This window comes from Tupaia chinensis, unplaced genomic scaffold (assembly GCF_000334495.1).
Source record: "Tupaia chinensis unplaced genomic scaffold, TupChi_1.0 Scaffold000018_1, whole genome shotgun sequence".
In the NCBI taxonomy this organism is placed as follows: domain Eukaryota; kingdom Metazoa; phylum Chordata; class Mammalia; order Scandentia; family Tupaiidae; genus Tupaia; species Tupaia belangeri.
Window position 1 is genome coordinate 2,256,324 of NW_006159448.1, and position 21,313 is coordinate 2,277,636.

At 39.5% G+C, this 21,313-nt stretch overlaps 1 protein-coding gene across 3 annotated transcripts in view; it reads right to left on the reverse strand.

Moving 5' to 3' along the window:
• LANCL1 (LanC like glutathione S-transferase 1) overlaps window positions 1-21,313 on the reverse strand; it is a 44,305-nt gene extending 22,992 nt beyond the window's left edge. The window contains exons 1-3 of one of the 3 annotated variants that reach the window (XM_006140091.3): window positions 21,291-21,313; window positions 19,966-20,062; window positions 15,251-15,368 (exon numbers count right to left, since the gene is read on the reverse strand). In XM_006140091.3, coding sequence (XP_006140153.1) covers window positions 15,251-15,368; window positions 19,966-20,062; window positions 21,291-21,310 — 235 coding nt within the window. In that variant the 5' untranslated portion in view covers window positions 21,311-21,313. The other 2 variants (XM_006140093.3, XM_006140092.3) reach the window with 2 other exon arrangements.

The window sequence follows — 21,313 nt, forward strand, 5'->3', positions numbered from 1 at the left end:
GAGTACACGTGCCCTATAGCAAAAAACAAAAACAAAAACAAACAGACAAACAAGCAGGATCCATTTCTCTCCTTCTCCTTCAGGGCCTCAATGTCTGCATATTTTGACTAAGCAATCTTCTGCAGGCTGCAATTTACAGTTATATCTACCTTCCCTGTCAAAATCACTAAATGATGAGTGCTACAGCCAATTGGAAAAATTTTTCTAGACATATTTATTATAAATCAGTCCAGGTCAAGAAAATAAAAGAAAATGCAGAGTTGGCTCTGTAGCCTAGTGGTTAAAGTAGCCATATCCTACATGGCCAAGCATGGTTCAAATGCCCCAGTGCCTTGAAAAACATACGGCACATTTTGTGTGTGCATTCCCCAAATCCCAACAGGATGGGGAAATGGATAAGGATTACTGCATGACCACACTCCACTGGGGGATGCTTTATTCTTTCCCTCTTTGTCTCTGAGAGAACATGTGCCCTCTGGCAATTAAAAAAAAACATATAAAACACCAATCCCCTGCCTCACCCTATTCCTGGCTTCCTGAGGCAACCACTTTAGATAATTTGAACCGTGTTCTCTAGTATTTGCCTTCACGTTTCTAATAAAATACTTATGTGGTGGCTCTTGATTTTTCTATTTCAGACTTTTCTGACTCACCTTCCACTCTGGAAAATGAGGATTTAGCTCCTATGACATTTGTTGCTAAGTGGCCCCTCAAATATATATCCCTTTATCTTCAACAATGCTTGGAGTTTAGCTGGGCACACAGCTGTCCAGAATGGTCTTCTTTGTAGCTTGGTACAGTTGAGTGACTAAGTTTTGGAAAATATATGGGATGTGGTGGCAGCAACTCTAAAATAATTCCTTTTTGGAGGTCAGCTGGTAGCATAGTGGTTAAGGTGCTAGACTCCAACATGGCAGATTATGATTTGAGTCTTGGACCCGCTGGCTTCTAACTCACACCAGGCATGTGTGCATGAGTGCTCAAAATCCCAGGAATAGAAGGGACTGCAGTGTGGCCATTCTCCCTAAAGGGGGAGTAATTTCTTACTTTTTCTCTCTTTCTCTCCGGCAAGCACACACACCCTACAGCAAAAATCTCTCTTAAAAAAATTTTTTTTTTTAAGTTTATTGAGAGGGGCGAGGGAGGGTACTCCCAACAGGTCTTCACACTGTGATCCATCCTCAGCTTCAGTTCAGAGGACTGTGAAGCTGCTACACCAGTCCTTGGATTGCTGACATACATATGAAGGAAAGAGATTTCTGTGTTAAAGCCACTGTAATTCCAGGTGTACTACTACATAACAGGTCTAATTCTAAGAAAGCCACTCTTTTCAAAACTAGAGAGGTATACAAAACCTAGATCACATAGGCTCTTATAAAAAACATGCAAACATGAAGAGCACCATTTTAAGCATAAGGAGAACATCTTAGATTTGCTTCTTTAAAAGTTTACCCTAGCTGCAATGTAAGATTTGGAAGTGAGTGGAGCAGTAGATGCAGGAGGAGCCATCAAAGGATGCTTCAAGAGTAGCACAAGACTCAGGGTGTTTGTGGTAGAGATGTAGTGAGAATGAACTGAAGATATCCACCTGGATGGTAAAATCAACACAACCTGGCAAACAATGATGAGAGAGATGCCAAAATGGCGTCCAGATGTCTCACTCCAAAGTTAAGTGGGCAATGGTGCCAGGCACCAAGGTGGCAAATGCTTTCCTCAGAAGACCAAGTTTGAGAGAGGACACTACAGTTGTATCTATTCATGAAATCATTCACAAATATAATTCTATTTTTTTCCCATAAGGCATGTGTGCTCACCAGAGAGAGAGACAGAGAGAGGGAAAATCCCTCAGGGAAGATGGTCACACTACAATCCCTTCTCCTCTATTATCTTCTTGGGATGTGGGGCACACACACATGTGCCCGGTGTGATTTTTTGAACTACTGGCTAGAAGACTCAAACGGTGATCAGATATGTGAGGGTATAGCACCTTAACCACTAGGCTAACTGCTAGTCCTGTTATCCTATTTTTTTTAGAATTATTTTATTTAATCAATTTATTTATTTATTTATTTAAATTTGACCAGAGAGGAACAGAGAGAGAGAGAGAGAGAGAGCGAGAGCTGTTAGGCTCAGGACTTGAACTGTGGTTGGCCTGTGGAAGTCCAGGGACCTTAACTACCATGCCACCTGCCAGCCCTGTCATTATTCTATTTTCTAAAGGACATTTAAAGTAATGAAAAAAAGGGACTTTCACGGGCTTTTAGAATACACTAAAATTGGTCATGAGGTTTGACAGAGGATGATGTCTGAGATGTATGAGATTTAATTTTTTTTAGTATTTTCTTTTTACCACAGAACAGACCACTTCTTTAAAATGTAACAAAAGTCATTCTTAGTCAAGTATAATATTGGGCTTAAATTTGAATATTGCATACAATGTCTTTGTATACCATTTGCTAAGCCAAAAGTAGACTAATGGAGATATGCTTCCTTTTTACACCCTTTTCACCATTTCTTCCAGAGAAAAGATTTAAATTTAGATTGCATTTAATTGTAGGAATATGCTCACATTTTTTTTTTAAGTTTCATAATTCTTTTGATGCTAGAAAAGTGAAAGGCCCTCTTTTTTAAAACCTGAATAAATTTTGATATTTCCATTATCATAACATTTAAGGTAAACATAGTCCTATTTCTTAGCTGGTCTTCTCCACATTTAAACTATTAAAATGGAAGTTTCCTTACTCTAAATTTTACTGTCTTGTTAGATTTGCTCATATATATGACTTAAAAATATACATTTTAAAGACAAAGTAATTGATAAGAAAACAGATGCTAAGAAATGAATAAAGCAAGATCTAATAATTATCCATTATTAATCACAAAGGTGATCAGTATATTTTGAGATATCTTAATTATGTATTAACCTGAGTAATCAATGATTTCTAATACACTTCAGAAGCAACTAGACTAGAAGCCTATGCAAATGGTAGTTGTTTCTCACTAAAAAAACACAAAGAAGCCAACCAGTCAAAACCCCACCTTAGTGGTCTGAGAGGCCAGAAGAAAACAAGATACAGTTTATTTTGAACTTATAACTCCTAGATCCTGTTTGGTTGCTCAAGAACAATAGTGTCCAATATAATAGCCTCTTACCATAAATGTCTATAGAAACTTAATTAAAAGTTAATTAAAACTAAGCAAAACTTGGGGCCAGCTGGTGGCATAGCGGTTAAGGTGCTGGTCTCCCACATAGCTAGCTGACTATGGTTTAAGTCCTGGACCAGTTGGCTTGAAGATTATGTGTGCATGCATGCCTTAAATCCTGAGAGGAGAATGGAAGAGACTGTGGCCATACTGCCCGAGGGGTGATTTCTCACTTTCTCTCTCTCTCCAATTAGCACACATGCACTACTGCAAAAAATCTAAAAAAAGAAAAAGTAAATACTCACACCAGCCACAGTGCAAATGCTCAATAGTCACATGTGGTTAGCGGCTGCCTCAATGGACAGCAAAATCATACTGCTATCCTCCAGGACATCCCAAGGACAGTACTGCAGTGGACACGAGGGACAGATGTTGTTTTGTATGGTAAGTTTACTGCTTCATGTTCATCCTAGGAATCTCGTGAGTTTTAAGCGTTAGTAACTATTATTTACTTTTTAAGAAAAAAAAAAAAGCACATACACAGTGAGGACCAAATAAAACTCTGCTGTAATAGGAAGTAGTCTTAGCTTTCAGGATGTAAGCCTGAATTTTTTTATTCTATCTCCTTCTGCAGCTATTACTCTACTAAGGGAGGGTAGACTGTTTAGGGACACGTTTAAATCTCCAATTTCCCAACTCAGCCACTTATCCCCAGCAGTACTATAAATACAGCCAGCTGTGGAGGCGTAATTAACACCAAGCCTTTTGGTTTCTGAGGGATCATTAGTCCTGCTCATCTTGACCAATCAAGATCTTGCTGTATCTCAAATATATGTGGAGATGATAAAAATCTCCAGATATAAAAACCTCTTAAAACACTTCTCTGTAATCCTGCATTCTTGTGATTATTCCTCAACCTTTTCCATTTATTTTACCAGCCCACCGTGATGTAAAAACCTTTGCTATGGTATTTTAGCTCAGCAGGTATTTCCCTGCAGGTCAGGAGCTTTTAAAACCTCTCTTCATGTACTCTGGAAGGAAAATTCATGTTCGGATTTCAAATGTGGAGTCACTGGAGATACTAAGCTAACACCCAATAGTTTCTAAATGATACAGAGACAAGAACTGCCTAAAGAAGAGCTATGGGGTGTTCTCATCTAAATACAAATAAATTGCTCCCCAGTTGAACTTTAAAGGCTCATCGGTTATTATGTTCGCTTCTTGCAGATTTATGGTCCTTTAAGGAGTGAAAGTATCCTCTCATTAACTCTTTATAGTCTCATGTTCTTTCTGTGTCAGGTTGGCCTTTCTATTGTGATGTTTTGTAACTGTTTCTTGGTTTTGTGTAGGAACGTTTGCACATGTGATTTCTATTTCTTCAACAAAATTACAGCTTTTTAAAAAACAATTATTTTATTTAACTTTATTTATTTGTGTCTTGACCAGAGAGGGACAGAGTGAGAGAGAAAGAGAAAGTGAGAGGTAAAGTGAGAAAGCAAGCCACCAGGTCTGGGATTCCAACGGCAGTCAGCCATGTGGGAGTCCAGCACCTTTAACCACCATGTCACCTGCTGGCCCCAAAATTACAGCTGTCTTTAGGGCAGGATGCCCATTTCCATCATTGTCATTACTGCGTGCTGACTAGCACATCTGCTCGGGAGTCAGATTAAAGCTGAGCCCTGTGAATGAACTGCTGGCTTCCCAAATACTCCAGTTCTTTTAACATAGGTAATTGGAGGAGGAAACTAGTCATGATGCTGTACCTTAATTTAATAATATTGCTCTAAACAAAGCAATGGGAAAGGAACTAAGGAGGGCCAACAAGCATTCCAAAAATGTTTATTTCTCCTTTATTTCCTGAGTTGAATAGAAAGAGATTTTTTTTCCCTCAAAAAATGAGACATTACACTTTCTTTCTCTTTTTCTGTGTCCCATACTGCTTGTAACTGTTAAATTAGGAAGTGCCCCTAGTCTTTTATGCAGACTGCCATAATAGGTGATAAATCTTTCAGCAGAGAAATCCTTATAAAATCATGGGCTCAGAAGTTACAGTCTGGGATTGAAGTGGCTCTACCACTTCCCAGCTGTGTGAGCTTAACCTATCTAATAGACTTCTCTGTGCCTGAGCATTTTCGTCTGTGAGATGACAGTAACAGTAGCTACTTCATGGATTTATTGCAAATCACGCTCATGACTTAGTCTCTGGCACAGAGTAACTACTCAGTAAATGCCAACCCTATTAAATTACAAACTTTAATTGTGATGATTTATGCACTCTCTGTCCCATCTCTGATCTAAAGGAACAGAGAATACAGAGGCAATCATACTCTACTCCTTCCCACATTCCTGCCTCTCTCCTCCCTCAGTGGCTCCTCTCATAGTGAGGTAGAAACATGTTTTCCACATGTGCCATCTGGTCTCTCTTGCTGGCTCTAGGAATCTATCCTGTATCTCTACCTGTCTCCTGTTAATGTACCCCTTAGGCTACAGCAGATGTTCCACTTAGGTCTGGGGAAGTAAGTTCAAATCAGGGGGCAAGGAGGAGGAAGCTGACTTTATACCTAGGTCTAAACAATATGCTCTTCACCCAGTGTTACCAATTAAAAAGTGGTTTTTATGAATGTTATATAATTTCTGAGTTCATCTCTCAGCTGGGTCAGAGGCTGAAGGGAGATAGGTGTGACTAACTCACATCCTATAGAATGAGTTGAATTCCCACCTTCCCACTATCCCATCTAGTTTGGTTTAGGTTATTATATTTGCATAGGTGGTGGTGGCTAGAGTAGTATTGGCAAGGCATTTCCTATGCATTTAACAAATATTTTCAGATGTTTAATATTTTTAAATTTAAATTATTTTTGCCATACGGTGTATGTGCTTGCCACTGAGAGACAGTGAAGGGAAACTCAGAAATCGCCTCCCCCTACCACCACTGCAGGGAGGATGGTCATGCCATGACCCCATTTCCTCCACTCTCTTCCTGGGATTTTGGGCACACACACAAGTGCCTGGCATGATTTTTTAAGCTGCCATGTTGAGGACTTGAAGTGCAGTTGGCCATGTGGGAATCCAGGGCTGTAACCATCACGCTGCCTGCTGGCTCCTCAACAAATATTTATTAAGCACCAACTATGGACCTAGCACTGTGCTAAGTGCTTAAGTTACTGCAATGGAGAGATACTGCCCCAGGCTTTCTCAGTATTATCTGTAAAAGTCAAACTGCTTAGATAAGTATTCTTACCCTTCTGTCATTTCTTCAGATCTGCCTGCACCCTCATTCTGCTCTCTGTGCTTCTTCAAACACTCTGGTGGCATCTAAACCTTACACTTGTTCCAAGCCTGTGTCTCAGTACTTTAAGATATCTATACTACCCTGGCATCAACACTACATATAGTCAGAAAGAAGGCAGGTGACACTTTGGTGGATTCATGTTTGTAGTGGCCCCTGTGAAGGGCTCTAATAAGCATGTGTAGATCTATGCACTTGATTATGTCCATGTGTCCTAAGCTCTGGCTGGGGGCGGAGGAAGGGGCGCAGGTACATCTCATGAAGGTGAAGGGCACTTAGTCGGAGCTCTATTAGACACTAAAATGCTGGCTCTGATGAGCAGCTACTTAGAAAGAGATCAGATGGCAAAAAAAGGACACCTGGCCAGAGTGATTCCTTTCAAATAAGTCTGGCATCAGCAGTAACTAAGACCCAAATGCTAAAGCTGTAGCTCAAAGACTATATACATTTGGCAGATCAGAGGAACAGCATCTTGAAACACTATAATGACTTGCATTTAGAGTGCAAGTTAATATTACTCTAGGGATTACGCCGCATAGCCTCTTATTTAACATGTTATCTAATACTTGAAAAGAGGAAATATATGCCAATCTTAGCCTCATTAAGTTTGTGAGTTGGTTATATAAGATTGGGTCACGTCTTTTAGAACTAAAGCCCCTAGAGTTCTGTTCTTTAAAAAAAAAAAAATCATATGAGCTGATAATCATTTCCCTTAAGAAACATCATGGCTAAGAGTAGGGAAACGGAAATTAAATGAAGACTAGCATTTTCCTCTTTCTCTCTGAAGGCACTAGTGAGATCAGTCATCCCTAGGGTTTACTTAACTTTTCTACTATATTATCAGCAAGGGAAGCAATCTTTTCTACCAAATGCTTATTTTTTAACACAAGAATACTTCATGTGCTCATTCAATCCTTTAAAATAACAATTCCTCACCAGTGTTTTGTGATTTCCATTTTCCAGTCTACCTTGAACAAACCCAGATGAGTCCAGTGGTGGGTAGCAGTATGTTCTGTGGTGAGTTCCCACATATCTCTGGACCACCTGAGAACCACCTGATAGCTCATCACTGGCTTGATCTTGAGGGGCCTTCATACCTGCTATTTTTCTGCACTGTCTGCTGTTACATACAAAGTCATATATACAGTTCCTGACAGGGTACCAAAATAACCAGAATGGTTCCTTTTCTACCCAGGCTATGAATATATCCTATAAAGAACTCCTGGGGATCAGCAGTTAGCATAATGGCTGTGTCACTGAATTCCCATGTAGTTGACCGTGGTTGGAGTCCCAGACCCAGCGGCTTAAACTCATGCTGGGCACGTGTGTGTGCATGCCCAAGATCCCGAGAGGAAAAGGAACTGAGGCATGGCCATCCCCCCCGGGGGGGGGGGCTTTCTTGCTTTCTGTCTGTGTCTCTCTGGCAAGCACATGTGCCCTATAGCAAAAACCTCTCTCAAAAACAAACAAACAATAAAACAAAAACAAACAAACAAACAAAACTCCTGTAAATCTGCTGGGAAAAGATTAAAGAAGAAAAGGAACAACAACTCAATGCTTACTGCTGGCATGTGTCTTACATCAATATCATGATGCATGATGCTTCATGTACAAAATTTTGAACAGGAAGATTCTGGTGAAAAGAATTGAGGTTGTTAATTTAAAATATCTCATATGAACAGCTAAAAGAGCTACTGATTGATTTCATACTATGGATGATAATTTACTTGAAAAGGTGCTCAACAAGTCTTTTCAAATACAATCAATTATAAGGAAAAGCTTCTGTCTTGGTCCAATTAATTTTTATTAATACAGGATTAGGAAGAGGGAAAAACACCTTCTTTAGAAAAAAGCTGGGGATTTCATTTGTCTAGGTACAAATGCCTATAAACTTTTCCGGAGTTTATTTCTGACCCTAAGTCATATTTTTCCCCATAGAATTTTTTTTCCTTTATTCATGGTACAGTGGGTGAATAAACATATGAGAGGGGAAGGGGGAGAGGAACACCATCTACAGGTCTGGTCACACTTCAATCCCCTTCCTCCAGGTCATCAGCCTGTCTCAGACATCCAGCATGTCTCAGACTCACTGTTCTGAGAATCCAAACCATGGTCACCATGTGGTATTCCACTTCTTTGAGAAGCTTTGCCACGGAGCCAGCCCCTCCATTGATTTTTAAATAATAATTCCTCTTGCCTGTCTAAGAAGCCTCATTCTCATTTTCGTCTTTCTTTCCAAATTCCTCTCATGAATTATCAGGGCATTTTTTTTTTTTAAAGAGATTTCTGCTATAGGGTGCATGTGCTCACTGGAGAGAGAGAAAGAGCAACAGAAAGTAAGAAATCACCCCCCAGAGGATATGGCCACGCCACAATCCCTTCTCTTCCATTCTCCTCTTGGGATCTTGGGCATGTGAGTATATGCACCTGGTGTGAGTTTTAAGCCGCCAGGTCTGTGATTTGAACAGTGGTCGACTATGTAGGAGTCCAGTGACATAACCATTATGCCATCTGCTGGTCCCCACCTCCTGCTCCGGTTTTTTTTTTTTTTTTTTTTTTTTTTTTTTGAGACGTTTTTGCTATAGGGCACATGTGCTTGCCAGAAAGACAGAGAGAGAGAGAGAAAGCAAGAAATCACCCCCGGGTGGATGGCCACGCCGCAATCCCCTCTCCTCCGTTCTCCTCTCAGGATCTTGGGGACACACACGCACACACACCCGGCGTGAGTTTAACCCGCTGGATCTGGGACTCAAACCTTGGTCAACTACATGGGAGTCTAGCAACATAGCCATTACACCAACTGCTGGTCCCTTGATTTTTTTTTTTTAAATAGAACATCTGAATCTGATTAGATGCTAGCCACTTCAACAAAGTTTGTATCATGGAGTATCATGTTGTCATTTCTCAGACTACTCCATCTTATGAGTAAATCTTCACTGAAGGGCTGGCAGGTGGAGTGGTGACTAAAGGAGCTGGACTCTCACATGGCCAACTGTGATTTGAGTTCCAGTCTTGGCAGCTTGCTTTCTCACTTTCTCTCTCTGGTTAAATTGAAAAATAATGATAATAAATAAATAGATAAATCTTAAAAAATAATCATTTATAAAATGTACACTAAAAAACCCAGATGTAGAAGCCAAGAGTAAACACACGCATGCACGCACATGCTAAGAGGGTAAAGAGTGAGACTCGAGGGACCAGCAGTTGGCGTCATGGCTATGTCTCTGAACTCCCATATAGTCGACCGCGATTCGAGTCCTGGACCCAGTGGCTTAAACTCACGCTAAGCATGTGTGTGTGCGTGCCCAAGATCAGGAGAGAATGGAGAAGGGACTGTGGCGTGGCCATCCCCCAGGGAGGGTGATTTCTCGCTGTTTGTCTGTCTCTCTCTCTCTGTCTTTCTGGTGAGTGCACGTGCCCTATAGCTAAAACAAACAAAAAAACAAAAACAAAAAACAAACAAAAAAACAACACTTCTCCAACAAAAAAAAAAGAGTGGGACTCGAGCTAAGCTTACAGGGGACAAACCTAGACTTTGTCACTTACTAGTTGCGTAACCTTGAACAAGGTACTCAGCTTTGCTTGATTTATTTCTCTCATCTGTAAAATGGGATATGAATAGTACCTATGTCGTGGACTTGTTTTAAGGTTTAGATTAATGAACGAATGGAAAGCACTTAGAATAGTGCCTGGCATACATACACACATACTTTCACTCTTGTCATTAAAATGTTAATCACTGAGACATTTTATTAACAGAAATTGTGTATTAACTTTACTCTTTGTTCTTCAATAGTCAAATAGTTATGAAAATGCACAGAGGATCCTTATATCCTTAGAAACCAAAATTCATCCAGTATAGTTAAATGCCTTGCTTGGCAATGTGGGACAGCTGTGAGGTTTTAAAGGCTCGCCTTTCTTTCCTAGGATCAGTGCTAATCCCTCTCTGCTGTGAATAAAAAAGAAAAAAAGGTAAAAGTCCAGGATATACCTGGTAGGACTACACTATAACAACCCATCTGCCTAAGTACGTAGGCCTCAGTGGAAATGATGTTTGAATTCTACTAAAAGCTCCTATCATATACACCCTCGTCACTGTGCCATATCCTTCGCTTCCATCTTAAAATAAAAGCCAAGATAATTTCAGTTGTAAACATGTTAAGCGAATGTGCTTTCTGAAATTATTTGCTTCTTTCAAATTTGTGTTTAAACTTGTACATATCACTAACAGAGCATTTTGAACATATGAAATTATTTGAAATAATCTCATTCCTAATCGCAATCTTATATGAAAGCAGCCTTAACTATCAACCATACTACAACCAAAGAATGAAACACAACAATATAAAATAGTAGTCAAACTAAGTGAAGTAATCATTCCCCAGATATATGACACACAGACGCTTTCGTAGAAATCTAAGTACCCTGTCACCTTTAGCCTCTGAAAAGATAGAAAGGGGAAAAAACACAGGAGTGCCATTTTTCAGTAGTAAATACATATGTAATGTTAAACACATGTGGGTGCTTCCTCTCTCCACTAGAATTCTTTCACTGTCAAGATCAACTGAGCAACTATGACAAATCGAGACATAATATGAATTATGACGTTAAACAGTCTAGCTTTGAGCTTCCTTTAGAGTCAGGAAGTAGAAACATAAACATATGACTATGGGATTTAGTTTGGACTCATGCACGATATAAGCAAATTTTAAGCACTCTATAATCCTACAATGGCAAGCAAGAGTTTGAGACGACAGAGAAAGGGGAGGAAGAGTATTGTCTATTTAAACTAAGAAAATAGCAATGTTTCAGAGTATTGAGTTGAGAGGTAGTTGCAATCTCTTCTAAATTTAAGCTACATTTAGTTTTAGAATAAATAAAGAAAGAATAAAGGTGTTTTGAATTAAAATCTAAATGAGTTTTCCTGAAAACCAACAGCATGCAAAATCTTGCTTGGCAAATTTCAAAATGTTTTGTAGCCATTGGCAAATTTATCCACATAGGCCCCCACCCCCCAAAGTGAAGAGAATTTAAAGAACCTTTTGCAAATGGAAAAACTGAGGCTCACTCTCCAAATACCTTGTGCCAAAAGAAAAGGATCATTGTTCTTAAGAGAGAGTTTCATAGCAGAGACTACTATATCTTATCCCCAAACCCATTCTCCTTCCTTTAGTAACGAAACCCCCAGCTGGCTGACTACACTTACCACCCTTTCACAATAACAGCAGTGACCACGTGACTATGTTCCAGCCAATGAAAAGTAAGCCAAATTGAAATGCTGAGAAGGACTTCAAGGAAGTCTTTGTAAGGAATGGAAATTATTGTTCGCTTCTTTTTACTTCCAGCAGTCTGCAAAGGTAATGAAATGGCTAGTCTGCAATCATATTGACCAAGAGGCAGAAGCTAGTGGCTGAGGAATGACGGAACAGAAAGAAAGAAATTAGGTTCCTATTATAATTCTGTAATATCAGTCCATGGCTAATATAGTAGGGACTGCCTCCCTCTGGCATCATTTTCCATGACAGAAAAATAAACTATTTTACTTAAACTGTCTTATTTAAATTTTGTTTTTTCTCTTTCTGGGTATAAGCAGCTGAATCTAATCCTATTTCAAATCCTAATCCTACCTGAACCAGTATCAACTATCAAATCATACTTCTAACTGGGGAATGAATTAATATGAAATAAGATGATAAAGTTCTAGCTAACTGTAATAATTACACATTTTCTCATATAAACTATGTAGTGAATAATATAATGATAATTTGTATGTTTTCATGGTACATGCCAACAAATGCTCAATAAATATCAATGTTGAAGAAAGTGCTAAGGGTTTTATACAATTAAATGTTTCCCAAAGTAGTGTAATTTTAGACAAATTAGCAACAAAAACAGTAAATTTTTAAAAATATGGCTTTAAATTTCATACTGAACACAATTAAAAAAATGTATTTCTTGTTTCCTGAAAGTATCTTTTTTTTTTTTTTTTTGAGAGGTTTTTGCTATAGGGAGTGTGCGCTCACCAGACAGACAGAAAGCAAGAAATCACCCCCCAGGGGGATGGCCACGCTGCAATCCCTTCTCCTCCAATTTCTCCAGATCTTGGGCACGCACACACATGTGCCTGGCATGAGTTTAAGCCACCAGGTCTGGGACTCAAACCACAGTCGACTACATGGGAGTCCAGGGACATAGCCATTACGCTAACTGCTGGTCCCCTGAAAGTATCATTTTTGAAAGATAGCATGGTATCATTTTTGAAAGGTAGCATGTTGCAAATGTATACATAATTATATAAACATTGCTTTGGCACACAAGTATCTAAATTGTTGAGTTGTTTGTAAATGCATTTGTGTTGGCAAAACTGCAGTTATAAAAATGATACTTAATAAGCTATAACATAATAGGATAAAGTGTTAACATAATTTTCTGTGGTGGAAAAGCTGTAGTTTCTTATACAACTCAGAGCTTTAAGGAATTCAGACTGTCTGAACACAGACACAAGGTAGCATTTTACTTACCAAAACACTTTAGGAGATGGTCTATTATGTGAGAATAATGACTTTTTAACAATGTTCGATTAGGACACATTAGGAACTTTGCCTTGAAAGCCATTAGCACATTTATTTAGAAGACTTTACGTAATGTCCTAAAATAATCAGCAACTGAAGATATCCTGAACTGCTTAGCATGCTAGTCTGCCTCAGACTCTTGCCATACAAGCTGCTTTCAGGAGCCAGCAATGAGCATCATAAATCCTTCAGGATAAAACTCTGAATGATGTTGGTAGGCAGAGATGATCTTGATAACCCCATACGGCCAAAAAATTTAAACGAGAAAACTTGTGTTTTACTTTAGAGGGAATTTCTTTTCTATTTCCAAAGAACATTTAACTTCTAGTTTCTCACTTGGTCCTAAACATACAGGACACTGACTGATGGCTTTTCCTCACATCATCAAACTAGTAATTCAAACCTGAAATCAATTCCTACTTCTTTTCTCCCTAAAGTAAATACTAGAAGGAATAAGTAATAATATATAAAGTCATCTGAATGAGTAATTTACAGGTTTAAGTCTTTCTGTAATTTGTCCTAGAATTAAGTCTAGCAATCTGTCTCAGCCTGTATTGTTGCCAGAAATAACAATACAACAGAACCTCAAATATATATTTTTTTAAAGTTTAAAAAAAATTTAACTTTATTTATTTATTTTAATTTGACCAGAGAGGGACAGAGAGAGTGAAAGAAAGAGAGAAAGTGAGAAAGCTTTAGGTCTGGGACTCCAACTGTGATCAACCATTTGGGAATCCAGCACCCTTAACCACCATGCCACCTGCTGGCCCCAACTCAAGTATATTTTAAAAAGATCTATATAAGTCTGGGAGGAAAGAGGAAAGCCAAAGACAATGGTGCATGGTATTTGTCCTGTTTTGTCAAATCCTGGTAACTTTAAATACAAAAAAAAAATTGATGTTCACTAATAAGATTACCAGTTACACTATACCTGCAACACAGTAGATACTCAATAAATGACAGTTGTTACAACTTGCTTCTTAAAGCAAAAGCACTTTCATTTTATTCTCATATTAACATTTCTTGTGTTAAGCTTCTACAATCTATCAAAATCACACAACTAAATTATATGAGAGATGGCCTAACATTATCTAATTTATTCTTACTTAAAAAAGTATGGACCTTAGGGGGCCAGCAGATGGTGAGGTGGTTGAGGTGCTGGATCTCCATGATCAACTCCGCTGTTTTAAGTTCCAGACCCAGTGGCTTGAAAAATACGCTGGACACGTGCATGCGTGCTGGAAATTTTAGGAGGAGAGTGGAGGAGGGACTGTATAAAGCTATTTATCTGTCTCTCTATACTGGGCAAACTAACTGTAGTCGTTCAACTTTCCTTCTTTAGTTTCTCCCCTTTCTGACACCAATATACTTGTTTGCTGTGGTTTGAATGTGTCCCAGTGTGCTGAGATCTGACGGTGATCAGATTTAAGATGGTGGAAACTTAAACCAAGGTGTTGAAAGGTGAAGACTTTGGGAGAAGATTTAGGGGTTTATAAAACACAGACACCAACACAGACATGCAAGGTTTTGCCCTCTAGCTGCCACGTGATGTTCTGAGCTACCTCAGGACTCCGTAGAGTTCCCACCTGCTAGAAGGCCATCACCAGATGCAGCTCCTGGACCTTAGATCTCCGAATCATGAGCTGAATAAACTTCTACTCCTATGTATTACCCAGTTTCAGGTATTCTGTTGTTAAACAACAGTGTATGAGTCAGAACATATTTCTTTCCCAACCTTCTCCAACCTCTCAGTGATTGAGATTAGCTTTATAGTAGACGTAAACCAGGAAGCAATGACCCATATGCAAGACTTAGTAAATGGAATAAATACTTTACCTGTATTCCTGCACAGATCCCATTTATGGGCTATGTGAAAAATAACACTCTTGAACATGTTTTATTTCCTCAGGATAATTCCCCCTTACCTCTATATTTTTTGCACCTTGAACTTCCATCTTCAAAGTAACTAACTTTGTAATACTAAAAATGATTTTTTTTTTCCTACAAGTTTAGCAGCCATCTAAATATCAGAACTGACTTAGAGGAATATACTTACCATTTCCTAAATTTAGGAGACTATTATAATCCAGAAGGTACCATGCCTGCATTAAGAGCACAGCACCATCCTGGAAGCAATTACTCATAGGCAGATGCAGGAGGTATTATGGGTGCGCCATTCTATCAGACAGCTCTGAAAAGGGAAAGCTCGGCTCTAAGGTACAACACTTATGCCAGCACTTCATACCTGCCCAGCCAGTGTAACCAGTGCCATCCCGAGGATCTGCTGACTTCAGGCCTCGCTCCATTTGCTGAAGAAGCTCTCGAATCTTATTGGTCAAGCGCTGGGAGAACTCAGGAGTCAGCTGTAGATGTTAAGGAAACAAAAATATCAAAAAACATAGGCCATCATATTAATATCCCAGACAATATGCTATCCAAAACAGGAGGGTTTATTTCATTTCTACTTAGGGCACATTTTTCTGCTGAGAGAACTGGTGAATGTATTATCTATTCTTAAACAACAGCCTATTACCAAAATGTATAGGTACTACTAAATTGTTCTATCAAGGTGAGAAATATTGCTGTATTAGACTGCACTGATAACCTGGCTTAAAGTAATATTCCACCTAATTTAATATCTATTACTTAAACCAATATTTTTTATTATAATAAAAAGTAATCTTTAGATTAGCACACATCAGAAGATATTTGCTGTTTTAAAGCCACTGGTTTAAATATATATATATATATTTTTTATTCATGAGAGCATATGCACAAATGCAAGAGGAGAGGGTGTCCTCAACAAAGTCTGTCACACCATAAGCCCCTTTCCTAGCCCTCTAGCTCACTATGACCTTTGCTTGCATCCACCTGGCTATTCCAGGTCCATGGGGCTGGGGTTCTAAATCCATGGCTGGCTATGTGGATTCCACCTCTGCAGCTCAGATGCTAAGGACTGTGTAGACAGAGGCTGGGTCACCAATGGATTTTTAGTATTCAAGCAGCAGTTTGAATACTAAAGTTTCCTTTACAGAAACATGCTAATTGTTTTTGTTATTTAAGAATTTGTTATTGGCACCAGTAATTGGTGTAATGGCTATGTCACGGGACTCCCATGTAGTCAACTGTGGTTTGAGTCCTAGACCCGGTGGCTTAAATTCACACTGGGTGCGTATGCATGCGTGCCCAAGATCCTGAGAGGAGAATGGAGGAGAGGGGATTGCACGTGGCCATCCCCCCTGGGGAGTGATTTCTCACTTTCTGTCTCTCTCTGTTTCTGGCCAGCACAAGTGCCCTATAGCAAACACTTCTCCAAAAAATAAAGCATTTGTTATTTAAAAGGGATAATCTTATTTTTTTTTTTTTTTTCTCCTTAGGCTTTTGCCATAGCAAAAGCAAGCACCTACTGGAGAGATACAGACACACAGAGGAAAAGAAAGAAATCACCCCCTGGGAAGATGACCACGCGCAATCTCTTCTCCATTCTTCTCCTGGGATTTTGGACATACGCACACATGCCTCGTGTGATTTTTTCAAGCTGCCAGGTTTGGGACTTGAACCACGGAGTCGGCCAGGTGGTAATCCAGCTTCTTAAGCACCATACCACTCACTGACCCCTAAACTTTTTTAAAAAACTGAAATAGCATAATAAAAGCAAAACATATTCATGTATATCAAAGTCTCAAACAAAATGAGAGAAAACATCAAACCTTGCATTAAAAATCTATGCCCAGCGGTGCCAGTGGTTAAGGACCTGGACATTGCCACACAGCTGACCACAGTGCAAGTCTGGACCTAGAGGCTTGCTTTCTCACTTTCCTTCTCTCTGTGTGTTCATCCTTCTCTGGGCAAGTTAAAATAAGTGAATGAATAAATAAAATTAAATAAATAATTATTTAAAATAATAAATCTATGCCCGGCTCAGTGCCTGGTAGGATAGGGGCTGTGCAAACGTTGCTCAATGAATGAGCCTGGCTACCTCCTTACCCACTCTCCTCTGACCGATCTTGCTCAACTCGTAATTTCTTTATGCTTCAATTGCCTCCATAAAGTCAGGATAAGAACTGTCCCACCAGCTTCAAAAGGTACTTTGAGAAATAAATGAGACTGTGTATCATGGGTCTTTCTCACTCAGGGATGTAAATGATGGCATTTTTACTATTCTTTAGCAGCTCGAGGGTCTCTGACAAGAATATGGATGTTGATTGACAGCACACTAAGGCTAGGGCTCTGGGGTTAGTAACATTCATATGGGGCCAACAGATGCGGGGCAAACTGTGAGGTCCACACCATCATTATGTTCTTCTTCCTAAAGGCAGTTTGGAAAGGTTTTTTAAGTTTTACAAACACTGAATCATTAAGTGTCCTATAAGGTCATTTTAATGTATCCTTCAGTAAGTTTAGGATCCTGCTATGATTCCCAGACTTTATTTCACAAAGCGGTAATATTTCATAAATAATGTGAGGGAACATTGCATTTTATTTCCCCATGTAAGAACTAAAGTCACAAATCTAACACTACATATTAGCATCAGAACTTTATTTCTAAAAGAGTTATCTTAAACATCTTAACACTAAAGAAACTAATAAAGCAGTATAAGATAACAGCAATGATTAAAATGAATACTAAGATGCATTTTGAATGAGCAACTCTGATAGGACAAATCAAGACTCTCAACCATATCTGTATTATTATTATTATTATGTTGGTGGAAAAGTCATGATGGATTTTTGCATAGAAAACCAGAAAAAATATGTCATAACTTTTCTGACAATATTATTTTATTTTTTTTAGGTTTATGCCGATTGGTGTGTGCACTCCTCAGAGAGAGAGAGAGAGAGAGAAAGAGAGAGAGAGAGAGAGACAGAGAGATAGAGAAAGAAAGTGAAAAATCATCCCCCAATGGGGAATGGCCACGCTTCAATCCCTTCTTCTCCATTCTCCTCTTGGGATTTTGGACACACATGCATAAGTGCTCAGAGTGATTTTCAAGTCATTGGGTCTGGAACTCCAATTGCAATCAGCCACATGAGAGTCAAGTCTGGTGCCTTAACCACTGTGCCACCTGCTGGTCCCACATCTGTATTATTATTAGTAAGCACCACTGACTCCTTTCACAATGAGATGAAGGAACCATGTTGTTTGAGACACACTTTCATTTAACAATTTCTGCCAAGAGGTTAAGATTTCAACAAGACTTGAAAATACATTTAGTAAGTTAAAACATACTTCAATATTAATAAACATGGTCTATAAATCTCTGCTAAATCGAAGAGTGCATCTACCCGAGAACCTGCCATCTTCTGTACATAGATCATGTATAATTTATCATCTTGCTTGGCCTTACTTCAAGAGGCCAGGAATAATGAGAATGCCGCAGCCTCAGGAATGGAAGTTACTTTCTATTTGGCACATACTGCATTTAATAAAGGTGACCTGTCTGAGAATATTGATTGGTTGTGGCAGACAACCACATCATTCAAACCCTAGCAATAATGGGAAGAGTCTCTCAAAATCCTTTTTTTTTCTGACAGATGCCAGAAAACAAGTTCCTTACTAAAATCTTTCTGTTAAATTAAGAAAGATCTCCAAGGTCTGATCGTTTACATTTAATATTACATAATTTTAGAGCTGTTATGCTAGCTTCTTTCTACAATCTGTTCGAAAATTCCATTAGGCAATAAATTACTATGAACTCGTCTTTTTATTCCCCTCTGAAATAAAGAGTGAAATCTACAAAAAGGATGTCATTTCTAAGCACTTTAGTGAGCTACATTTTACTAAAGGCTTTTGTCATCAGGAAACAACTTCAAGTGTTCTCTTTGTCAAGCTGGCATGAAGCAGCATGTCGTCCTCCAACAAGACTAGACATAAATTGAGTACAGGATCTGCAGAGCTAGGCAGAACACAGACCTAGATGGCCCAAGGGAAGCCATCGGATCTCTAGGTAATTAAAAAATCTTTGTCTGAGCAGCTCTCTATTGGCCTTAAAATCATCAGTTCGACCCTAACTCCATATACACTTTGGTAGCCTTACACCTTACACTTTCCACCTCTCTCATCCCTCCTACCTGCATTACTGATGCAAATTAACCAATAATGACAAATGTTTTAAGAGAGGAATCAAGTTAACTTAACTTTCTATGTGTAAAGCATTTATATCTCACGTGAAATATTTTCTGTGTGGCTGATCCGAGTTTTGAAGAAATAAACTGCTTAATTTTTTTTAAAAAGTGTGCAGCCCTCCAACCTAGATCACTATTAAGCTTTATCAAAGTAGCTGTTCTTTAAAAAGAACTATACCCCCTCTTAACAATTATGTTCTAACAAAGAGTGTGAGAAAACATAGGCCTGGGTGTATCACTCACATCCAGATGGAATGGCTTATGAATACGATTCAGTTAAATTTTCTAGAGTTTTCTTTTTTAAGCCATGGGGATGTTCTGAAGAGTGGCAATGGTACAAAGCACTTCAGGCCTAGCTTTCCAATTTCCCTCAGCTCCATCAGTTTAAAGACACCCTTACCACACATCCCAGTTTACTCTCATTATCACCCTGGTCCATACTTGTGTGCAATCAAAATGATAACATGGTACACATCAATACCATTAAGGTTCTTCACCTAATTCAAAGAAGCAAAACAAAACAGATCGGAAATGCTGAACTATATGGTAAGCTTCATCTACACTCATTTTTATCATTGATACTATCAACGATGGAAAGTTTTAAAATGATGAATGAACAGTTTTAACAATAACTCCTTACTTCATAGTTCGTCAACATGCTGGAGCTCAGGTTGTGTATGTTGATATGTAATTTTTTTTGTTTTAGAAATACTTCATCTATTTCTTCTCAAATCACTCATTTGAAAAGGGGATATTCATCCCTCTCAAGCAGAACGGAAGCTTCTTTTGGAACACTGGGGGTTAGGGATGCAGGTAGATTTATGCCAAACTCACCCTCCCGGCAGAATCAAAGTAGCCCTCGGCCAGGGATTTGTTATAATCGGCATAAGGATTCGGAAAGGCCCTTTGAGCCATGACGCCGGAAACAGGCCTGCAGAACAAGGGAAAAAGAGAACCCAGGTTGAGATAGGAGCCTCGGAGGAGCTGCGAGGGCGGTGGCCGGCGCGCAGATGACACCTCTCCTCCAGCTCCCGGGTCACCGAGTGGTCTCAGCGGTCTGAGCGGACCCCGGGCCCACTGCGGCCCAGCCACTAGGGCTGGACACCTTCGCAAAAACGCTGCCAGGGCCCCGACCCACCCGGTGGAGGAGGATCTCTTCTGCACCCCCACGTCCCCACGTCCCCACGCCCGCTATTTGAAGAAGAGGCGGCTCCCGCGTCCCGTCCCGAAGCCCTCCGCGGCCCTAGCCTCTCACCCTGCCGCCTCGGACAAAAACAGAAAGGCGCATTCACCGCCCACTTCCTGCCAGAAGGACCAATCAGAGCCTTCGTCGCTCCGGCGGCACGCCCCTCCTCCGCCACTTTCCAGTTTGTTAAAGAGACAGGGGTGTAACTAATGATTGTACTACACACTTTAGGGTAATTCAGTTCGTGGTTGGCAGGACGATTTTCTGCGAGCATTTTCTACCTTTTTTAAGCTTTCCATATTTTCATTTTTTTAATTAAAAAATATTTTATTTAATGTTACTCCCCCCTCCCCCAATTTGACCAGAGAGACACACAGACAGAAAGTGAGAAAGCAAGCTGCCAGGTCCATGACTCGAACAGTGGTCTGCCATATGGGAGTCCAGCGCCTCAACCTCTATGTCTCCTGCTTGCCCCAGCTTTCCTTATTTTCTAAAAACACAAATTCAAGTCCTGATGATTCATAAGAATTAGACATTTTTTATCTGGAGAAGAAGGCCATTTTGAAACTTGAACATATTCAACTTCCTACTACTCAGAATAAAGAAAACGTCTCTCCAGAGATCTTCTAAGCTTTTGTTTCAATCTTTAATAACAGAAGAGAAACAAAACAAACACACCAGCACCACATCAACAACAAAACACAGGATATCTGGGAGAGGGATAACTGTTCTTTGGAGATTATTTATTCTCAAAGGCACTCAAGAGGCAACAGGAGAGCCCGTGGGATAAAGTGTCAAATCACAATTGATAAAACTTCAGGGAAAATACACAAAAAACCCAAACCATGGCTGTTCAGAGCGTTAATCTGCTCTTTAGCTTATATTGAATTGTAATACTGGAATAGGAGACCCACAACATTCAAAACAGTCACCATCAACGGAAAAATTTCCATTCTTGGGACTTAAATCCCACCTGGGACTCACTAGACCCATTGA